The sequence below is a fragment of the Tyto alba genome, unplaced genomic scaffold (genome assembly GCF_018691265.1).
Source record: "Tyto alba isolate M040663 unplaced genomic scaffold, T.alba_DEE_v4.0 Super-Scaffold_26, whole genome shotgun sequence".
In the NCBI taxonomy this organism is placed as follows: Eukaryota; Metazoa; Chordata; class Aves; order Strigiformes; family Tytonidae; genus Tyto; species Tyto alba.
The window spans coordinates 4,337,065-4,360,938 of NW_024881300.1; the positions used below are offsets into that span (position 1 = coordinate 4,337,065).

Consider the following 23,874-nt stretch of genomic DNA (forward strand, 5'->3'; position numbering starts at 1 on the left):
TAATGTAGGAATTAATATAACTCTCTGAAGACAAACTACCTTTATTTGTATTGCCTGGGTGGAGCTTGAGATTGGCCCTGGGGAAACCATGGAAAAGAGGAGCAGGTAAGTCTGTGTTTAGGCAAATCTGATTGCTTTGAAACTACCAGGTATGAACCTGTTACTGCAAGTTATCAGCTATGCTGAGAGCTGCAAAAGTAGTAACATTTCCATCCCACTGCAGTCTCCTTCACAAGACAGTTTTCTTTGGCTTTGTGTAGGATTTCAAAGCTTGGCTCACTGAATGTATGCATTCCTGTCACTATTCGTAAGTCGGATGAAAATCACTGTATGAAACCTGGTTGTCATGGTTCCATATATACAGGGCTATGCTGTTTTCCCTTAAAACGATGTGTAAGCCTGTCATGAGCACTCAGAATTTCAGAAAAGATTTTGCAGGTGCAAAATGAAGTGCTTACCATAAAACCAGGAAACTCCAATTGCCTCCATTAGAACAGCAAACAATATTGAAGTCCCAGCTGCAAATGTGTCCAGAAGTGTGAGCACGTAAATTCCACCCTAGCATTGGGGAGTTAAAAGAGGCAACAAAACAAAGTTACAAATAGAATCATCTCAGTAGCTTAGTATCTAGTTAACAGAAATCTGCTCTATGTGCAATGTTGTTTGAAGTCAAGTATTTTAATATGGAGCTCATGCTGCAGACATGGGTTCATATGTACATACAAAATAGTGGAATCAGACTTGCAACCTTTCTAAAGAGTCTTCCTTTCACCTGTGTCCTCACTTAACTGGGAAAGAGAGGCCTCAGTTCAGCATGATTCATGAGTGCTCTTGGCTCTCAGTGTTCATTGGAAGTTGATGGCACTGGCTGTTGGGGAAAATGCTCAGCAGCTTGTAGGACAGGGCCTGTCCTACAGGGCCTCTACAAACTACAGCAGTATTGGCAGGGATGGAGTTTCCACAAGCCATTATCAGTCAGTTTTTTCATGAGGCAAATTATTCTGCAGTCCAGTGAATCTGCAGTCTTAGACTGATGTCTCCTTTTCCCCGACTGCCTGCATCTGTCTTTTCCAACATTCCTGCAAAGGGACCAGTTGCATGTTAAGTCTGTTACCAGCCCAGCATGGAAGCAGCTTTGCCCTGTTTAGTTTCTTGGCTGTGGTATTAGCAAACCTTTGTTCAGTGGAGAGAGCAAACCAGATCATCTTCCTTCACAACAGCACATTTCTGTTCTTCAGTGGCTCATGACCGAGAACTGTAAATGCATTTATTAAAGCCTTGTTTTGCTGACATTTTTTTCAGCTGCAATTTTACAACTTTATGCCTCATTTTACACTGTGGTATGAATCTGTGTAAATTACAGCTCATTTTATTTAGTTTGGGCTAACAAGGAATGGAAGACCATGGTATATTTACCTGTTTCAAAATGAATCTGAATAAAGTATTTCAGGACATTCTTTGTCACATGTAAACAACTGAAAAGTTTGCAGTTTCAGTAGATTTTTGTTAAAAGTTTTTTTACAACCAAACTTAATCTCACTGTGCCTGTTCAGAAGGGGAGGAACAAAGGAATTATTTTCCATGTTTTTACCAATGGTATAAATAGCACTTACACTATTTAGATCCCTAGGTGATTTTAATCTCTGCAATCAATCAGTTTTCTATTTTCTTATAAAAATATGGTTTTCTGAAACAGCTGTGCATATTTACAAAAATAGAGAAAACAGTACTTAGGCCTTGTCTAGGTTTTGAATTCTGTGGGGACTTGTCCGGAAACTGAATGAACTTTGGTTGTTGTATTAGAAAGAAAATGTTGCTTATTGAATGACATTTGAGTTTGACCTCTTGTTTTTGCTCTACACCTGCTCTAAATGAATGTCTTTGCTATCAAACGTAGTAAAGTGAATGACAAATATGGTTTTGTAAGAAACATGTTTTGAAAATACAGCCTTAAAATTTCAGAGGACGAAATCAAACAGATTCATTTAATGTGATGGTATCTTAACGGTTTTTCTTTGTATTTTGTACACATTAGAAATGTTGTTCTTCAGTTATGCGAACCAATACATTTGAACAAGTCTGGGCAGTTTTGTGCATTCCAGCTGGTGGGGTGAACTTAAATCTAAGCAGGTGCCATTATTTAAAAGCTAGAGCTAGGTTGTTATCGTGAACTGCTGTAGCTCTCTTGAAGGCAGTGGAATTGCATGCATTGGCACCTCTTCAGATTCTTAACCACCAAGTTTAGTCTTGTGCTTGAGGAAATTTTATTCCAGTCGAAGCTTTGAATAAGGAGGGAGCACGTTCAATTCTTTAGGTAATAATAGAGATAGCATAGTATTAAAAGGATAGGTATTTAAAATGATAAATCTATTCTTAGTGTCTCAAATCTTTTCCAGTTTGAGGAAACTAGAGTAAAATTATTGTTGTATTCTTTAGGTCTAAAAAGATCTTTGTTATTTATAAACTTATGTCATTTCATTAATCTTAATAATAGATCTGGAAACCATTTCTAGGGAAGGAGGGAGGTTCAGCATATCTACTTTTATGGTGGCTACCTCACTTTTCAGTTGTTTTCTGACACTTGTGGCATCTTTGCTTACAAGGATTTTTGCTTTTTTCTCAAAAAAAAAAAATGGGAAGTTGTTTCCAACTTAGAACACAGTGATTCTCATCCTTTAATTAGTTGTCAACAGCCTGATGAGACAAATAATTCAGAATGATGGTAGTGATAAATACAGGTTACTCGATGTTCAGAGTAAGTTATCGGTGTTCTCTTTATGGTGTTAATAGTAAGAGATAAGACCTAGGTACATGAAGGAACATTAAGAAACACATGGGGGAGAGGAGATCATTATTCTAAACTCCTTTCACAAGAAGTGACTGTTTCATACTTGCTTCAAGAAGAGAATAGCCAGTTGACTGAGGGTCTGGTCTCTTGAAATTCTTAGTTCCTCACACAGGAGTAAGCACTCATACAGTTCCATTTAATGTGATTTAAATACCCACCAAAATACACAAAAGGAAACAAAAACAACACTAGCACAGACAGTTCTTTAGAACAAAGACGTGTAGATTCAGTTGATAGCTAATGATCTTGTGCAAAAAAGCAGAGAATCTTCAAGTAGATAAGAATAAAAGTAATGTTCTGGCCATAAAGTTGTTTAAGAATTAAAATTTATAACAAAGATAGTCACTCGACCCTATTCATATTTCTGTTTGATGAGGTTAACTGCATGTTTAAAGTAGCTTGTTGATGGAAAATTTTGTTGTACTTACATTGGTGATGCAAAAAAGGGCAAGTAGGAAAGTGCCAAAAGAAACACCAAAGGTGAAGAGCTTTCTGTGCTGCTTCAGAATTTGGAAATCATCTGCCAAGCCAGTGATGACAGCCTCCATTCCACCCATCTGAGGAAGGGAAGGCAAGAGCTCTGGTTAAACGCTACTGACTTTTGTAAATACATATTGAAGAATGTAAAGCAGCTTGTATAATTAATTCCCAACCACTGTATGATTTCTGATATTTCAGCTGTAAAACACTGGTATTCTGAGCTATCATTTATTGTCTTGTGGTAAGGAACAGAGTCAGGGATCTGGACATCAAGTGCCTTGGGTTTTGGCTTGATAGCCTTATCCCCTGCAGACCCTTTGCTACTCACCAGGATAGTAAGTAGACAGTGCTTTGGGAAAGATAATATACATTTTAATATACTTTGGGGAAAAGGCTGATAGCTTAAGTAACCAAACTCCTTAAGTGATTTCTAATATGAAGACATACACAATAAGCACCTAGGGGAAATGTACTGAACAAAGATTTTTTTTCAGCCATTGATTAACCACATCCAGTTTGACAAACATGAAAGAATTTTACTTTGTTTTCTAGAAGTTAATGCTGAATATTAGCCATTGTTTTGCAATATAGGAAAGGTACTTTCCAAGTTTTTATTGAACTTGCTGAGTTATGTAGTGGTTATGAATTACATTTCTTTCCACCGATGAAAGCATTCAGCCAGCCCTGCCTCCACCGAGAAGTTGTGAAAATGAATTCCAGTCTTCTGTCATAATAAATAAGTTTATTTAATATTTTTGGGAGGCTTGATTACATGATTTTTCTGATGCTGAAAGATCATGGCAAGACCTGGAATGCTTGGTGCAATACAATAGTCGGTTAGCAGGTGCTAACGTGGCCTGCACCTTTCCTATAAGAATATGATGAGACTAACATCTCTTGTTGAAATCAATAGCAGAGAATTATATCTCTAAAATTTCAATGATTCCTGATTGCTGGGGGCAGTGGGCCTGCTATTTTTTAAAGGTAACTAATGTTCATGAGTAAAATGTTCCAAAACCTACTGTAGGTTTTTCCTAGTAGGTATTTCCTACTGGGGGGGGGGGGGGGGGGGGTGCATCAGTGAGTGCCCTGCAGTTAAGATGGGTTACTATATTATTTTCTCAGAAGTTATTACTGTGTTGGCATTTAAATGGTCTTGGAGAAGTTGAAATTGGAAAGAGACAGCTTGGATTATTTTGCCTAAAGACCATCTTAATGTGCCATCATTTATTCCCCGTGTTAATTACCCTATGCCAAGATAGATACCTACTCCAAAAAACGTTTGCAAACATTTGTTCCGTTTTCTGGCCTTTCCATTGTTGCTTGCTTAAACTTGCATGATCAGATTTCTCTTTGCTTAAACATTTTGGCAGTTCCATTTTTGTACAGATGTCAGTATTTCTGTGCCAGTGCAGGCTTATATGCACGAATAAAAGTATTTGTATGTAATTATTCCTCTTTAGATATGGGATTATTTGAATTTTAGCTTTAAACATTGTTATTTTTCCTCCAGGGACTTGATCAGTCAAATGTTGGGGGAGTCGAGAAGATCACCATAAAAAATACTGCATGATCTGAGTTTTCCTAGGTAAATGTTGAAAAATACTGAACAAAATATGAACAAGCAAATCCCTCCCTTTCAGAAAGAAAGAGCTATACTTGGCCACAGTTTATCAGTTCATAGTATTTTAATTAGCACCACAAGAAAGAGCTTTCTCTACTTGTAGAAAAGGTGTGTTCTGCAATCTAAAGCTCTGTGTCTTTGTCATTCAAGTGTTTCTTTAGCTTGCCTTAAATTTACTGTTGTTGTAAAGTTAACTGTTTTGAATCTAAACACTTCTGGGCATGTATTTTCTTCTTTATTCTGCCCTATTTCTACTGGTCATTCATGCCCTTCCACTGTGCTAAACCCTTCATTTACATCCTTCATGTTTGCTTACAGTTGAAAAATGGCCAAGCTACAGACCCAGATATAACCGTACCTCAAACTTTTGAAAAAGGATCCAGATCTCAGTGTTATAAACACCACTGAACCTGAGCTGGAATCCAAAAATCCAAACATTTTGGGAACATTTAGACCTGAATCTGACCTTTACAGCCCAGACCTCACTCCACAAGATCTCATTCAGCTATTTGCCAATGATTATCAAAGCTTCATGCTGCAGCCTCATTTTTCTTAGTTTTGCTCTCCTCCATGTCAATTAATTTTTTCCCTTTCTTGTCCTTGAAAATGAATGAAGTTTGCTGAAGTTGTAAGCAATGGAAACACTTTTTTTTTTTTTTGCCATTACCATCAAGAAATTCCTAGACTGGCTCTGTACATTTAGAACTACGAAAGAGACTTCTATGCTTTAGAAAAGTAAAAAACCCCTATCCTGCTAAAAATGATGAATGTTTGTACATGGTTTGCTATTCCTTAAAGACCCTGTTTGTTTTTCCCAGACCTTTAAACTAAGTGTAGTAGGATGTCTCAGACCCTCTTTGGCAAGAACAGAGAAGTTCAAAACTTGTTAGGGAACTTGGGATACTTTTTTCTGGGCTGAAGTTTCTGTGATCCTGAATATCATGGTATAGTAAAAGTCATCATCTTATGGAGTGAGCAAATGCACTCATTGAACTAGGCATTTTACAGTAAGATAGTAGTAAGATGAAACCATGATGGAAATATTCTGGTGTGATTTTAAAATTGTGACTAAATTTACAGGAAATTCTGTATCATTGCTTGTATTAAAAAATCAGACTACCTTTAGACATTGTTTTGAGCAGATTAATGAATGCCAGTACATGTAAAAATCTCTTCTAGAAACCACTCTACTCAATGTCTTACTGTGACTTGTGTTATGACAGTAGGGTTCCAAAACCTTATTGGAGATTCGTAGTAGTAATAGTTCATAGCATTGATGCTGGGTTATACCTTTAAATAGTAATAATTGTTGATGAACAGCCCTTCTGTAAGGTCATAAAAAAAGCAGTGAGTAATTATTTGTAGGCTTGTAAAAGATTTGATCTTTTCCTAAACCTCTTAAATATTGTGAGTCTTTAAATATACTGACAGGAGTAACACTTGGTATGTCAGCTGTGACTGTGAAAACAGATTCAGTGAATGTACAGAATGCTTACTGGAAATGTAATAAACCCCCTGTTTAAGGTTGATACCTCTCCAGTTACAGAATATAACACTAAAGGAAAAATATCAAGGCAAGAAGGATAAACTACTCACAGAACTGTCAATGCCAAGAGTAAGGAGCATGATGAAGAATACCACAGCCCAAAACGTAGATCCTGAAAGAGTTGAAATTGCCTCTGGATAGAGGATGAAAACTAAACCAGCTCCTGAAATAGAAAGGAAGAAGTATTACTAAATGATGTTTCTTAGCTTCACAAAAGTGTTCATTTTAAAATTATGACTAAGTTGACTTTTATGTCAATCCACATCACACTCTGAGTACCTCTTAAAATAAAATTTACATTATACCAGAAATATATCCAAAATGCCTTAATAAGGTACTCATAGTCTTGTATTAAAAAAAAAAAAAAAATCTATCCTGTTCTTTTCCACTTCTGCTAATCTTTTAGGGGGTTTGCAATCTTACTAGCTATTTTTCAGCTATGTAGTAGAGAAGGAACCGTGTGGATGTGGACCCCACTGTGTGGCAGGAGAACTCTTTGATGTGATGATGGATACAGGAACTGAAATCATGGGTGAAACGTTACCAGTGAAAGGACTCCACAGCTGAGCTAACCAGAACGTCCAAACGAGTAACCAATGGCACTGAACAGCAATACTTTTGCAAGATACGATGCAGTAGTAAATGCCCGTTTGTTGCACAGGCTAAACATGTGAGGGGGGAGATGTTTGGGAACCTCAGTTCGGTAGAGGTGAGATGTGTCAACACCATTTACAGTTCGCATTTCTGAAAGGCATTTACACACAAAGTTTTAGTTCCAAGTAAGTTAATTCAGGTCACGTCCATAGGATTTTCACACTTTTCTGAAACAAATATAAACACATTCACAAAAAAATGGTGGATAAAAAGGGGGATAAAACTAGTATAAAATTAACCTCCTACCTTCAGTGGCTACATCCTCAATTTTAACTTTGTGCTCATGAGCCATGTAGCCCAGTATGGAGAAAATTGCGAATCCTGAGATGAAGCTTGTGACACAGTTAATGGTACTAGTCAGCAGAGCATCCCTAATGATGGAGAGAAGAACAGCCCAGTGAAAAAAGAAAAAAAACAAACCACTTTAAGAACTAGATGGGGATTGTTTTATAGCGATAGGAAGGTTCTTGTGAAATTGCCAATTGTGCAAATCTCGTATCATCACGCTCTGCTAGGAAACTACCTGCTTCTGTTTAATATTTTGATTTAAAATCGAGTTCTGGTCAAAAAAAAAATCAACAAAGCTGTATTAAATATTAAGGTATTAAAGAGTAATGTCACCATCCTAGCTAGTAGTTGCAACATAGCAAGACAGTAGCTTGTAGTGAAAGAGCCTTACTATTCATCAATTCGTGTGAGCAGATATTTAGGAGTATTTTCACACAACTCCAGGAGTGCATTTTTAGCAAACTGTGTTGCCATTCAGATGGCCCTGGATAATCATCCTTAGTCTGTAATGAGGTCCCTTCACCTATGAAGCTGGCTAGGTTTTTCTGAAAAAAATACAACTCTTCTTTAGGAGATTGTTACAGTAATGAAATTAGTTTAAAGGTTAAATGTTGTCCAATGTGCATCATACGGTAATGATTGTACAAAGTTGTGGTTTTAATCAATCTGCCATGGTATTATGATAGATGTATGAGTTTTCCTGGGTATTAATAATCCCTATTACCAAATCTTGCTTGAAGATAAGTAGGCCATACATCTTCAGATGTCTACCTAATCTTCACAGTCTCTTGTATGGGATCTTTTGCAGCCTGTGGCTTTTAGAACAGAGAACATGGCTCTGTGAACATCAGTAATGCCAAACAGTGATTTAATAAGCAGTAAGTAAATATGATTTCCTTTCATCAGTTACACTACCCAAAAAAGCATAGGTGTCATGCACAAAACTTTATCTTCTTCCTTATATTACTTTATAATATTGAAGGATTTATGTCTTGCGATTCTTAAAGTGTTTTCCTGGGGGAAAGCTGTAGGATCAAGAGGGACCAGACTGGACCCATAAACTCAAAGTCTTTTTAGTTATAAAAAAAGAAAATTGCTAGGTATTTGTCACTGATAAAATGGCAACAGTATTTCTTGTTTCCCACAACTGAAAAACATTCTTTTGCAGGTGGATAATGCTTCTTTTTGCTTACTCAGTGACTGGATTATGGGACGCTTATCTCCTAAACTGAACTGAGATAGCTTCTGCTATTTTGCATGTAAAATTAGATAATAATTTAAGTACAGGTTTTCATATTTTCTGGCCCTGACTTTCAGTATTGTTACCCTAGCTTACATTTATTGACACTATTCCTCTCAAGGAAGGTGTGTTGAGGCATACATGGGACAGTACAGTGCTGAGTCATGGCCTTTGGAAAAAGTACTACTTTGAATTTGTGCTGTTTCAACCAAGCCTTTTGAACAAAATATGTCAGCACATTAAAGAGTTATTTGACCGAAAGAAGGATATTTATAAGTGTTGGAAATGCTACTGAATTGAAGCTTGTTTTTATGGTCTGAACTGAAACATGGTATTTAATGAAACCACAAATTACTCTTACAGGGAAGGCAAGGCTTTTGAAGCAACATTTAACAAATATAGTAAGCTAAGAACTAAATAATATGATTTCACGTATGGTCTGTGGTGCTTTCTTAGTTTCAGATGGATTTTTTCCATTTCAGAGCAAAATTCTAACACAGAAGAGAAGCAATTATATAAGGAGCTGCTATAAGATTAATGCAAAATTACTTGTAGAAAATGATAAATGTTATTTTGGAAGACTGCTATGGCTAGCATTCTAACTGAAGGGTTCTCAAATCTGGTATTATTACCTACTGCAAATAATCATCTGGCAACTTAAAGTTGCTCTAGGTTAAGTACAAAGCTCTCTGAAGTCAGTGGAAGTATTCCATGATTTTGGTTTTCAATCTGTTTAAGGCAGTTCACATCTATATATTTTCTTGTATCTTTTCACTTTAATAATTTTTTGCCATCCTTTGGTTCGCAATATATTTATAATACATGTACTTTCCGAATTTATATTTCATGGGAAAATTTAAAGCGATGCTTGTTTTCATTCCACAGTGGAATGTTAACAACAGTTCTAAATGTTGTAAGTTCTCAGAAGGTACAGAGCAGTTCTGGTTGATTTTCCATGGCAGTGATTCAGCAAAACACTTACAAGCTAACTTTATTTAAAGTGCATTCCTAAAGTGGAGCTCAACATAAAATATCAGAAATATAATCCCAAAGCACAGAAACACTCCTGGAAACTGGAATAGTTCTGCTTTTAGTTCTTGGACCAATAAGATTTCGTCCTGTGTTCACTGTTGCACTTAATGGTACTTTTGAAAGGCAAACACAAGCACAGTTTACACAGCTGTCTAAAGTCCAAACCCAATCCCGTTCTGTTTTGCTGTATAGCAGCTATCTTGGCAGGTTCCTGTTACTAAAGTTTCAATAAGGAAAGCAGTGTTTCAAGATTTGAGTTGGTTGCTATGTCTACACAAAACTGACCACCATCATTAATAAATGACTGAAGATAAAAAGACAGTACTCATTCCAGCTGCAGTTGGAGTAAAATAGTTTAATTCTGAAGCAGTAATGAAAGAATAGGCTGTCTTACCTGTAACAGTTGTTGTCAAACTTATTGTAACTGGCAAATGCAATTAAAACGCCAAACCCGGCTCCTAAGGAGTAGAATATCTGAGTAGCTGCATCAATCCATACCTGCATAATGACACCAACATTGTCAGTGTCAGTTCAGTCCAAAAGATGTATCAGGGAAATGCAAGAAGTATACAAGACAGCTGGCTTTTGAAAAATTATGAGCATTCGTGCTTATGGGAGTGTAAGTGCTTCTCAACCCCCATGAGATGTCACATGGAGTACAGTCACAGTCTGGAATGGCTTAACCCGAAAGGGTAAGGGCCAAAGCAGTGGTCAAGTTTGCTGTGCCTGCACCCTGCTGCTCCAGTGGGGTGTACCAGTTGAATCTGCAGTTCTGAGCTTTTACTGAGTACTGAAATGATTATATGTTTTTTCTCTCGGGTGACAGAAATACACTTCCAATAGTTCTTGTTCCAAGTTAGTTTGGAATGTACAACCAGAAAATTAAAAATAGTTAATGGGCCAAGAGTTACAGGACTCTTTCCCATAAGAGAGCTTTCTTCATGGGACTGTTGGTACACTTTATATGATGCTTTCTTGTTTCAGAAGCCAAAACACGACTGACATGCTGTGAACAGAAGTGGGTAGGTTATCTGTCACCTTTCCCACTGAGTTGGAAGAGGAGTTATTCTTGTGATAGTCATTAGATTTCAGTTGAGATGCAGCTTGGTCATTTTAAGAATTTCCCACTAGGGAAAACATGTTTTTAATGCTGTAACATTTTCTAAAGTGACCTTCCAGCCCAACATCCACTCAGGATGTGCAGACAGCAGTCAGGAACAATGCCACAGTGCTGGTCTCCTGAATCAGAAGCCTGAAAATAGCCTACTGTGGTTAATGAGGGTTTCATTTATTCAGTTGTACATAGAAATACCTAAACAAGCATCTTCAAGAAAGGTAATGAAGTCATTGGAGTGAATAATACTCAACATTTATCAAGATGAAATTTTGTTTGATTATATCTGCCAAGTGCTCAAGACTGCAAAAAGCACTGGATTTCATCTCCATCCATCTCAACAAAATGAGATCCAATGTATCTATTCAGCAGCAGCTTTCTAACAGATCTAAGCAGTTTATGAGCTCCAGCTGCATTGGGATTTTAATGCTGAGCTATCACATTTGGCCCAGTGGGAAGAAAAAGGTTGCCTTATCCCATTCTGACATGATATATGAAAGCACTTATGCTAGTGATCTACTTTTTTCTCGACATAGATGATAGATGCTTTCAACTACTGCTTGCTGAAGACTGTGAACCATTTATTGAACTCTGGATTTGTAGAGAAACTTAATTTTATGAACTGGTGAGAGTTAATTACTTAATAGATTGTTCTTCATGTTATCTTTCATGTGTTTATTGCAAACTAGTGGATATAGGTGGATATGATTTTTCTCTAACTACAGTTCGTACAGGGCTTTTAGGTATCATGGACTTCTTCTACTAAATAGCAAAACAATCTTGTAAAATTCATTCCTTGATCATTCCTTTTGCATACCCAGTTACATCTTAATGTTTTATCTCCACACAAAGGTTGAGATCGAATAGGGTTGTACTCTGAAGAGTGTTTATGCGGATGAGTGAAGAAGGAGGGGTACAAAGCCTCTTATAATTTTTCTTGTTTTTTAAAACTTATGATAACTTGTGTTCTTAATGAGGTTTCTGAAATTTTTTAAAATAGATTTTGCTTAAACTATAACTAGATCTGCATGCTGCCACCATAAGGCACTTGTTTTTAGGGGTTCTCTAGCTCTTTTGTGTCTTGCCAGTGGAGTTGTACTCACTATACTTTCCCTTTCTTACTATTTAAGCACCATTAAGCATGTGCTTAAGTCCTATTGATTCAAATAAGAGGTTAGCACCTGCTGCCTACCAAAGGAGTTATGCATATGTTTAAGTATCTGTTGCATAAGAGTCTTGGCTCATAGTAGCTGATTAGGAAACAATTTGAGAAGATCAAGGTGAAGGGAAAAAAGAACAGAAGCCAGAAATTCCTTTGGAACTAAGATTAAATGCAGAACATTCCTTTTGTTATAACAAAGCAGGCTGTGAAACACCCAGTGGGGCTGGTTCTTCTGCAGTTTATGCTCATGTTCTCTGTCCACTTCAGCTGAATGTCATCTGATTGAAGCATATTCTAATATATTTTATGGTAGTGTATTGTTTTTATATGCACTGAAACATTTTACTGGAGACAGTCATCAATCTTTCCAGCTTTCTTCACAGTTGTTTAAATGCCATTATAACTTTTGTGCATACTCTTTCTTGTGTATGTGGATTTAAAGAATTCTTGTGATGTGCGGAGTGGAAACATTCTGTGCACCTCCAGATGTTACATAATCTTCAGGAAACTTGTTAAGGTGTATGGAAGAGCAAGTGTCTTCCTTGTGTCTGATTTAACTCTGCATTTAATGCTGATTCCTTTAACAGAATAGCTGCTGTTTTACACAGGTGTGTAATGTATCCATTTATGCAGTCGACATCAGTATTGTGGCTTTGTAGCTCCTGGACTTTCATCAAGGAACATAGCTAGGCATTGGTCTAGCTAAGAGGTCCTCAGGTGAATATCTTTCTCTCCTCTTTATAGTGATACCCATTGTGGATTTAATATCCCTGAAAATTGATGTGCCTCAGGGCTTGCTCAGTTCTGTGCAGTATGTGGTCCTATAAAATGAGGCAGACCTTGACATTGATCAGGATGTTCTAACATCTCAGGAGAGCATTGGCAGAGCCCTCTGTAGGTCACTAATGTTTGTGACTTAATACGTCTCTCTCTTAGACACTTCATCTAAGAGAAAAAAAAAAAAAATCGTAAATCGGAAAGATTCGGGAGCGCATTGGCATAGAACTGAAGCAGGAGTCTATTCTTTGGAGCCTGAGAAAAGAGATTAAGCACACAAGGCCATTGCAGCAGCAGGTATCCCAGTCTCAGAGCAGGAGAAAGGCTGATGTGACAAAACAGATTGTGAAACTTCTCCTTATAATAGATCTTTAGTCTTCTATTATTCTGGAGAAACTTTGTTGTTGTCTGGAAAATTTAGTTTTAGAAACAAATAACTTTAGGATCATCCAAATAGCAGCTGCAGAAATACTAAGCCAAGAAGGAGCAGTGCAAGGAATATCCTTCCAAAAGCCGAAGGCAGCTATGATTATGGAGGCCTAGATTCTGAGCTGATGCAAGCTGGCACAGCTCCGTCGACATCTAGTTGAACTTGTGATGTTTTTTTCCAAATAGCACTTAAAATATATAAGAAAAATTTAAGCATGTCCTTTGTTCATCCTTGCTTCTTTGTATTTATGTGTATGCATATATGTGAACTACTGAGTAGGCTACTGCCTTGGTGACAAAGGTGGATGACAGTCCCATATCTGAAATTCAGTTTGACTATTCCAAAACAGAGTGAGATGGGGGTCTCAGTTCTGGTGATAACTTGGGTTGTTGTAGAAATGCCAGTTTCCAAATTTAATATTACAAAACCAAGGAAGGATTTTTTTGCTAAGAGTGTATAAAATAGGTCTGTATTCAAACACTCAAGGTCTTTGTAATTATTCAGGAAAAGGCAAGATAGAATGCATAGGAAATGTACAGTGCAACTATATAAAGACTACAGACATCTCTGAAAGCTGCTCATTTTCGAGACTGTTCATTTCCTTTCAGTAGAACTATGTCCTCGCTTTTCAGTATTGTAACCATTTGAATGACCTCATGACCCACCCACAGACACACCACTGTTTTATAAATGATTTATGATATTTTTAGAATAGCACAGTGGTAAGATCTCTTGGTAGTCACCAGATCATTGTTCTTCATATGTCTGAAATACTGGTAATTTTGTGAGTTAGTGACTATACTCGTAGATCTTTCTTTACAATGGATGAAATAATTCTTAGTCCCAAGGTGCTCCACAAATTGAGTTGGTTTGGATATATTTAATGAGGATGTCTTGCAATGTTGTTAAGTGATGCAGTGAAACGTACATTACTTTCAATAGTAAGGTAAGAACACCATACTGTTGAAAATCTCATTCGTACGAAGAACCAAGATTTGATTAGGTGAGTTAGTCCGGATTTAGTTTGTTTAGTAAGGGTTTTTGTTTACCAGGTTAATATTTAACCTAGTGATTCAAAAGGCAAAATCTTCTTCCTGAGGGAATTCTTAGCCTTTTGAGAACTAAATTTTTGCATGACTCAATTTTCATGTATAAAGGATACCGCAATTTACAGGGTGCACAGTCAAAGCATGGACTTTTTTAAGGGACTGCTGCACCTGAAACTGCCCTCCGACAAGTTATTTGTGATCAGAACAGTGTGGGTTCAGGCTGAGATAGTCCTGTTACAGAGAGGGTTGGAAACTTAGACTGTCGGGGACAGTGCGCTAGTGCTTATGCAAAAGCAGAAATGTGGATATAAAATTTCAGAAATTAGCTCTAATATCTTCCGTTTTAATAACAGGGGACAACAGGTTTAATAATAGCAAGAGAATGAGAGCAGAAGAGTACACTTACTGTGGCTTCTTTTAATCTTCTGAAATCTATGTGCAGGTATGCATTTATTCCATTGTATGCACCAGGCAGGGTTATTCCATGTATTAACAAGACAAATAACACAACATAAGGCAAAGTGGCTGTTATCCAAACAACCTGCAGACAACAGAGGTTAACAACGGTTAATCAGCTGTTGCAGAAGATTTAAGAATGTGTGAAAAATAGAGCTGTCACTTCCTTGGTTTTGTCCATTCAGTTTGATGGAGAAACTCTTTATAGGATGTCTTGGGGGAAAATGCTGTTATGTGTCATAAATCTTTAAATATGTATGTTTACAGATAGCAGTAGGAGACAGTTTTAACAAGCGGAAGACTAGGAGTGATTATAGCTTACCAGTGTGCGTTATATTGCTGATTAGCCCTTCAGCTATATATTTGTTTACTAAACCAGTGCAGCCATTGCCTGATGCTAGGTGATACTTTCATGAAAATGTACAAAAAACTCTCAGATGCATCCAACCCTAGAATTTCTGTTGAGGTGTTTTCTGAGGGATATCAAAGAGTAATTTCAAATTACTTTCATCAGATATTTCCCTTGTCATGGCATTTTATATAATAAAACCAAAGCATCTTAAACCATTGGAACATTTGTACATTTGTTTAAGAATGGAAGGCACATTTCAGACAATTTAAAGTCTTTCAGAATATTTTCTGGATGAGACCACTAACCTTGAATTGAAAATAATATGCTAATAAAATTTCCAGTTGCAGCATCACACAAGCAAAACTTATAAGTAAAATAAAGGCTGAATCAGGAATGTGTATTTCCACTGCACATATATGAAGGCCTCTCACATGGTTTGGTCCCTGAGGATCCTCAGAAGCAGTGATTTAGTGTCTCGCTTTCTAAAATTAGGAGACTTCTTAAAGCAGACAAAGAATGTAGTCAAGATAGAAGGACAATATTAGCTCTACCTTTCCTGAAGTCTTCACGCCTTTCCACAGACTAAAGAAAAGAATGATTACCACCACCAAGAGGCAGAGGGAAAGTTGCCAGCGAGGCAAACCAAGGTCATGGATTCCGCGGCTTTCATGCAGGTGCAGAACTCCTCGCCTACATACCAGATAGAAACAAAGCGAAGTCACCGGGGAGAAAGGCTTTTACATACCTCAGCCTGTGAGCAGCAGAAATGGATGCTGGACTGCAGTAGTAGTTGCCCTACTGACATCCTTAGCAGTTAGTGAAATCTGTTTTGTGAAGCCATGTATTGTGCTTCTTCCCACAATGCCTTTATGGTCTCACTTGGCCCATCAGTGGCTGTTTAGCACTTCCTCCTTCACTGGAAGCGTTTGGGGATTTTGGAAGTGTCTTTCACTGATTCTTGCTTGAACACTGAACAGATGCCCAGAGAGGCTGCATGAATCTCCATCCTTGGAGATTTTAAAACTTGGCCAGTGAAGGCCTTGAGCAGACTAATTTACCTTTGAAGTTAGCCTTGCTTTGTGTAAGTTGTATTAGATGACCTTCAGAGACCTCTTTCAACTGAAATTGTTTTGTGATTCTAGATAAGCAAACAGCTGGCTTCCTGCAACTGGAGCAGTTCCAAAGTTACTTTAAATTTCTTTCTAAATAGAGTATTGTGAAGCTGCAAAAAAAGTGTTTGGATAGGAGGAGCAACAAATGGTAAATTTAAATTGGATACAGTGCTCTGTGTTGTTCACTGAGACAGTGGATTGACAGCAGAGGAAATTCTTGAGATCTACACAGTGAAATGGGTTGAAGTGTAGAAAAGAGTATTTGTCCTCATGACTGGTGATATCTACAATTAGAGTTGAGAAAACACATTGTGTGCCACAGGGATATGGGAGAGTGTATCTCCCTTCCTTTAACTCAGTTCTATGCTATTGAAGTATCTCTCGATGCTTTTACAAATGTAGAAGATGCAGAAATATTTTGCTTTACTGAAAGCTGTGTTTGTAAAGAGAAATGGCATTGTCACTGGAGCCCTGCACTAGAGGTGAATTGCAGAGCTAACTCCTGATTCTGATACAGATCTACAGGATGCTGGCTCAGGGATTCAATTTCTTAGTGTTTCAGTGCTCATTCAGATAAAATGGTCACGACCTTCCCTTGTCTCCTCCCCTTTCTCTATCACCTTTTATTTGCTATGAACTGCTTGGGTAAAATAGAAAGTTGATCTTTGTTGGCTTCTCTTAGCACCATGATAGTATAAACAAATCAAAGAAGCCCTTTTCACTGGAGGACCTTGACATGTTTTATGAAGTTAAGTGCATTTTAGAGAAACTGAATCATTGAGTTATTTGCCTTGAATGATTTTGCAGACATGTAGAGACTAAAGCCTAAGGAGACTCATTCTAGCCCCATTGGCTGTCCCTGTACAATCTCTTACTAGCTAGATGGCTTCAGAATTAACTGAAGCACTTATCAAGTCCGAGATGTATGAGATAGTTGGATAAGTTCCAAGACAGGGCAAGCCTGTGTCAACTTAAATGAGGAAAACTGAAAAATGTCTCTGTACTACTTAAACTGTAGAAACATGCTGGGAAAATTAAGGCCCATTAGAACTAGTAATATGAGAGAGTTGCATATAATTCCCTTATGATCCCTAAAGCATCCAGATAGGATCAGCTAAGAATTGTAATAGTTCTGCTCTGTAGTTTCTCATGTTTAAAAAGAAGTGCTGTATTTTTGAATTGTTTCTATGATTAATCCCAGGCTGGGTAGAAGATACTTGTAGAAAGCATTCTCCTAAACTAAGCAGGTGATCTGTTTCTGTTGCATTATAAGACCAATAACAAGTGAGGCATTAAAAGGGTAGTGACCATGTGCTTGTGCCATATTATTCAAGAATACTCCTAATTAGAAAGTATGAAGTGAGTTTAACTCACTTATAGCAATAGAGCTATATAACAATATTGCCGTTACCTGTGGAAACAGTAAAACATAGAGGCAGACTTCTTGATATCTTATCTAAAAACCTATTCTCTCTAATTAAATGTAAATAAATAGGTAGGTCTCATTCAACTTTTGCTCAGAGTGTGAATGAAATCTACTTGTATTTCTGCTAATAAAGTATAATTGGCCAGAGGATCCACAGGTGTAAGGAAATCCCGGGCAAGGATTCTTGATTCCATTCTAAATTTACCACCTTGACAGTGATAAGTATAGCCAGGAAAAGCTTCACAGGCTTCTGATCAGAACATCTGTCCAGGATCTTGGGACCGTTTTGGCAATCTCTGCTATCACAGTTACACTGCTATCTCCATCAGAGCTGCATGCTATAAATAAAGTCCTTTGGATTATGGTATGTGGATATCTACTCAGAAAAAGTGAATCTGAATTTGCATTCTTTGTGCCCATTTAACTATTTATTCTTCTTGCCTAAATATTTTCCTGGATTTGTAAAGAAGCCTGCTTCCTTCTGTGTTTGCTTTCCAAGAAGCAGCTAGCAGTGTGTCTTGCTGTTTGGAACACTTGCCAGAACTGCCATTTCAAATGTGGGATTCCCAGGACTTCCAGGAGAATCTCCATTCCAAGAGTTCTGCTCCCATAATCAGGGTAAAGTATCATAAAACAGGCAGAGAAAAATACTTTTGTAACCAGTCAAAACAGCTGTGTAACTGGGCAGCTAAGCAAGGAAATCTGCATAGGCAGCTGCTGTTCCTGAGCTGTAATTCTGGCAGGTTTTGCTTCCTTTTCCTTTTTTCTTTTTTGTTTTCCTTTGACCTCTGAAGATAAGTCATAGAAGCTTTCCAAAAGATGCCCTTTTTGATGGTTGCTGAGAAGTAGGTGAAGAATATTTACATACTAGAAGCTACATTTCTGTTCCAGCAGTGCCATAAAGTATAAAAGATCTAGTGCTAGACTGCAATTTAGGTTAAGATGTGCTGACTTCTGAAGAGATGGAGGAGAGAAGCAGTAGCCATAGTAATAGACAGAGTAAACCTTCTTGGTTTGAAGGATACAGATCTGTAATGTTCTTTGAAAAACAGTCATTTTTGGAGAAGGGCAAATTTGAAAAGAACCTTGCATTCATCATGTTCATTCAGGTTAGCATACATCAGTGATGCTATAGAAAATCCAGTTAGCTGAATTATGCCACAGTTATTTGACATCAAGGAGTACTTATTTCAGGAACAGCTGAGGCTGTTTTTAGCCTGTCTATGCTAAGGCAGGTTTAGTGATAAATCCCTGACTGGCTCCTTTAGATCATGCTCTGTCACTTCCCTTATACTGGCCACAAAGAGGAAAATGTTAAGTAAGAGATACTACAGAAATCCCCATTCAGGAAACTCTGAGGTCAAAACACCTGAATTTTCAGTCTTTTTCTACAGCAGAATAATGCAACATGGTCAACATCCATTCCTGATTTGAGGTTAACTTCACTAGCTGCAGGATTGTCCAATTTCCCAATGCTATAAAGACATGTAGAAGCCATAGACATGCTCTCTGTTAAATCCCTAAGCCAGGGAACCAAAGGAGACACAGCACCAAACAGTATCAGCCTCTGTTGTCTGACAACTTCTTTAAATGATGTCCAAAGTTACTCAGAATGTCTTAAGTAAAAGCTTCTGAAAGTAATTCCTGTTTCATAAGTATATAGATATTTGTCCAATTCTGCAAACAAAATAAACTCATGATTCAGAACCCTGAGTCAGAAAGAAAGGAAAAATCAGAGGCACTAAGACAACTAGAATCAGTATTTTGCCTGCAGATTGTTGTTATTGAGAAAAAAATGGAACTAGATGAGAAATACGTGCAAAAAGGAGAAGAAAATGTTATGGGGGAAAGATTAAGAATAAACAGTAACAGATGGGGCTGACACAAAGTAGAACAGGGACCTATTATATTATGATGAGCAATATACAAGAGCAGCTAATAAATTAAGTTTTCTGATATTCTAGTCAGAGGTTTAGCAATATTTAGTTAGTAGAGCACCAAGAATCAAAGAATATGCACTAGAGATAAGAAATTCACTTTTTTTTTTTTTTTTTTTTTAAATCAGGGATTTGTGCAAAGGAGATTGATTTATGCTAAGACTGCTTTCCATGCAGGGGAGTGTAAATTACAGTTGCAGTGACTTCGAGGAGACTGTACATCGCTGTAAATATGGGTCCCAAGAGTCTTCTGCCTATCTTCAAGAGGAGCAGGAATGTGAAGGGATTTCACATTGAAGCTGCGTTCAGACATTCTGGCTTCTCTCTTTGGGAGATTTCTCCTCATTCTCTCCCTCCCTGTGTTCTCTGCTGCGAAGATTCCCCATGTCACCTGATAACTCTGGCACCAATTCTTGACTTACTTCCACACCTTATTCAGCTAAAAAGAAATAGTTCAGCTCTGTTGAAACCAGCAAACAGCTATTCATTTGCTGGTACATCTGTCTTCTGTTTTGTCATCGTGTAGCACTTGGGTCCTCTTTAATTTGGTGTCAGATCACAAAGAGCCAACAAGAAGCCCAGCTGTTTGGTATTCACACATAAACCCTACTAAAGACAAAATATTGAGGCGGCAGGGCTGCTCAGTGGGACTCAGTAAATGAAGGATCCAGTCACAGTTCTAATAATAGGTAATGTTGGAACCAGTAAATTCTTCTCTGTGATTTAGTGTTCGCACCTATAAAATAAGGATTATTATAAACCTTTGCTTTGTCTCTACTGAGCAATTCAGAACATACTCTTTATGGAAGTGGTGAGTATTTGAGTATAAACAGGGAGCCAAACTGGACGAAAAAGAAATGCCAAGGGTTGTGATCTGAAAATTACTCTGTATCTTGCTCACTCCAAAACATTTAATCCATAGCCAGAAAACAGGGGATAAGAGTTCTGGGTGTAGAATTCTCCTAGACTTTTTTGTCAGACTGGTTCTTTCTAAGGACTTTTTAAGGAGCCTTTTGTATTATTCATCCCTAGGCAGATGCACATGATTGTATTTTGGAAATTTAGGTTTTATACAAACAGATTAAGTTAAAGGTCTTGGAGAAGGCTTCATTTTTCCATTCTCAAATCAATTATAATTTTAGGTTTCAATCCAAATATGATTATACAGCTCTATAGACTCATTCTTTCTCTTGTTATTAAAGGCAAAAGTTATTTGCCTAAATTTGATGTGATCAATTGAAGGGTGTCATTCATCTAAACAATTTTTAGATGTGCTCTATCAGGTTTGTTCAGATTGCAGAAATGTCATCAACTTGTCAGCAAATCAGTATGTTAACTAACAAATGTATTTGTTAGTTACTTCTGAAAACTTAAGTACTTCTAAGATCTTCTAAGTATTTCTAAAAATTAGTAGCTACTTTTATGGGATCAAACCCAAATCACTTGCATAGAGTAAGTATCAACAAATTGGATAAGATATAAATAGATATAGTCCTGGTCCCCTGAGCTCTATTCCCTATTCTAGTAGTTAGACTAGTTTTATATGATTTAAAACTTAATTCAAATTGTAGATCGAAGATGCTAAAAGTACTGTCAGTGTATACCATGTGCAATCTATAGAAATTAAATTACATATTCAATTTAGAAGGCAATTTGAAGCATGATAATCATGCTCAATGAGAAGGCTCTCCTAGATGCATCTCTTGTGTTATAGATTTGGGAAACCATAGTTCAGTCATCATTGCTGCCAGTTTCCTTCAGAGTATAAAATGTGGTTTGTTTTTTTATCTATGGAAGGTTAGGCTATTGCATTAAGCAGGTGTGGATAGAGTTCTTTTGGAAAAAAGTTTGCCAGGCTCCAGGTATTTTTACTTCAGGTACAGCACTGCTTAAATTCAGGTGTACTGTCTCCATGGCAAGTTGTCTCCACAAGATGTGTATCACAGCAGTCTGGGGCTGAGCACGTGGTATGAACCCTGCAGAGCTGAGGTGGCTCCATGCCCACTGAACACCAGAGTCTCCTCACTGTCATTCTGGGGCTCGAGGTGGCAGAGTGGCTCCGCACGAAGTCAGCAGTGCACCAGGGATAGCCTGGCTCAGACCCAGCTCTGCCACACATAGAGCTGCCGCCTGAGCTGCTTGGGTGCCTCTGGGTGCTCCGTCAAGAGCCCTCTTGGGGACCAAGTTGCCTTTTGCCAACACCTTGGTTGTCCTGGCTTTTCTGTTTCTCAAGATATTTCAGCTCCCCCTTGTGTTGGAGAATGGAGCTGTGTAATGGACTTCCGAGCTAGATTTTGGGAATCGCTTACAGAAAGATGCTTTACCAGTGGCACCCTGGCTGGAATATAATAAATTATTATTTATGCTGAATGAAATGATACGTGGCCACTAGGACTAAACTTTTCATTCACTGAGAATGCTTATCTCAACTCACCGAAGTCTTTACCCAGCTTAATTCTCGCATTAACTTCATAATTCTGATCTCCCCTGATATTCGTGCCCCACTTGGGTACATTCAAGTCTGCACAGAACTCTGAAAAGAGATTTTCAAAATCTGCTGTTAAACCCATTATACTGACATTTGCAGATGGAGTGAAAATGCTTGAATTTCACCCCTCCGTAGGTCTAATGAATACCGAACTCCTGAAAAAAGGTTATAGTTTGAGGATACATGGCAAAGCAGTTAGAGCACACGTGCTCCCAGCTGCCCCAGCCCTTAGTTGGCAAGTTAAATGGTGTTTCAGTCAGCATCGTCAATGGGCCAGGCACTGCCCTAGACAGGAGGGTCATGAAAGAAGAGCCCCAGCCTCTCTAAAGAAGCTATTGAGCTTTCAGGAAGTTTTACTTATTTCAGAAGAGCAGCATGAAAAGACACAAAGTTGCCAGAAGAAAGTCAACCATAGGAATAGGCCCATGCACCACAAACTGAAGGATCACTGACACGTTTAAACAAATGAATGCTCACTTTATGGTTTTTCATTTGTTGTAATGCTGGTTCCTTTACACAGTGAGATTAAATTTACTACCTTTTAACGGATTAATGCTTAGATGTGGTAGTTCTGGATGAGCAAACACTTCAGCTATAGGAAGCAACGCACAAAACACCAATGGTGATACTATGTCAGTAGTGTGTTATAGAGAACATTTGATGAGAAATGGGTAAATACAAATAAATGGGTGTTTTCTTGTGCGTGACACCTTTATTGGCTTTATCTTGAGCAATATGTGCAGGTAGAGATGTTCCACTGAGAAAGGCTTTGCTTCTGCTTCCAAGGGTTTCAAATGCAAGGTAGTATAGAGGAGGTGCTGCAGCACTGACCTCGGCTGCTGTAATTACTGCTCAGAGCCTGGTGCCACTACCAAACTATATAGGATCCTGTATGTAAAGATAAGCAGTTGGAATTCTTCCTGCGAGTTAGCACACAGCAAGCCAATTGCATGCAGCATAATGTGCAGCTCCTGACATTTGCAATATCTCACAAACCTCCCCCCTTCAAATTTAAGTTGGCAAAGTGGTCATTCTTCCAGTCTTCTGGACTTGCTACACAAAGGCGTGTTGTAGTTTAGGAATACTTTCCATAAATCTGTCCAAAGCCCAAGAACATGTGCGCACACTTATATGGATTGACTTTCACTGTACTCGCATTTCATTTTGTTTTCTGTTTATGTAAGTAAATGGTCAACAAATGTGAAGATGTGAACATACGTGAAAAGTAAATTTCAAAGCTGCACATGTAAGCATTTGGAATAGCTGTTTTTATTTTATGCACATAAATACTGGTACCATAATTTTCTGTGCACTGAGTCAGAAAAAGTCGAGTTACTTAGCTGGGTCCAAAAAAGTCAACACAGTCAAAAAATAAATATACAAGGTATAGGGATGCAAATATGTTAGTCTCAGACTATGGATGTGTAAACAATGCACCCAAACACTTCCTAAATATGCCTGTGCAGTTAACGTAGGATTGATATCTGAAACAGCTTGCTTATTGCTCTTTCAGCAATGTGGGCATAAATTTCCCACATAAAGTGTTCAATAGTGTACCTGATTCTAAGCCCACTGAAATCAGAGCAGGTCTTCTGTTAAGTTTAGTAGATTTTCTAGGGGGCAAAGCTACAGAATGTGGTGAGAATTCTTGTTAGTCTTTGATTGCATGATCTCTGTGAAGGTAAACAGATGACTGCTACCCAACTCCAAACCTGTAAGAAACATCTGACAACTTTTCTTTTAATTAAGATGCAAAAGATGAGTAAGACTAGGTGTCTAGAGAGGTTCTTAATTTCTCATCACTTAAAAGCTCTCTACTTAATAGGGTATGGATGTTGCGTGAAGAAACCTCTTAAAGA

At 37.8% G+C, this 23,874-nt stretch overlaps 1 protein-coding gene across 2 annotated transcripts in view; it reads right to left on the bottom strand.

The window, feature by feature from the left end:
* SLC6A2 (solute carrier family 6 member 2) overlaps positions 1-23,874 on the bottom strand; it is a 78,672-nt gene that overhangs the window by 21,343 nt on the left and 33,455 nt on the right. For both annotated transcript variants that reach the window (XM_032998575.2, XM_042797731.1), the window contains 7 exons: positions 15,604-15,742; positions 14,651-14,785; positions 10,107-10,210; positions 7,399-7,523; positions 6,549-6,661; positions 3,277-3,405; positions 459-558 (listed from right to left, as the gene is read on the bottom strand). In XM_032998575.2, coding sequence (XP_032854466.1) covers positions 459-558; positions 3,277-3,405; positions 6,549-6,661; positions 7,399-7,523; positions 10,107-10,210; positions 14,651-14,785; positions 15,604-15,742 — 845 coding nt within the window. The remainder of the gene's footprint in view (positions 1-458; positions 559-3,276; positions 3,406-6,548; positions 6,662-7,398; positions 7,524-10,106; positions 10,211-14,650; positions 14,786-15,603; positions 15,743-23,874) is intronic.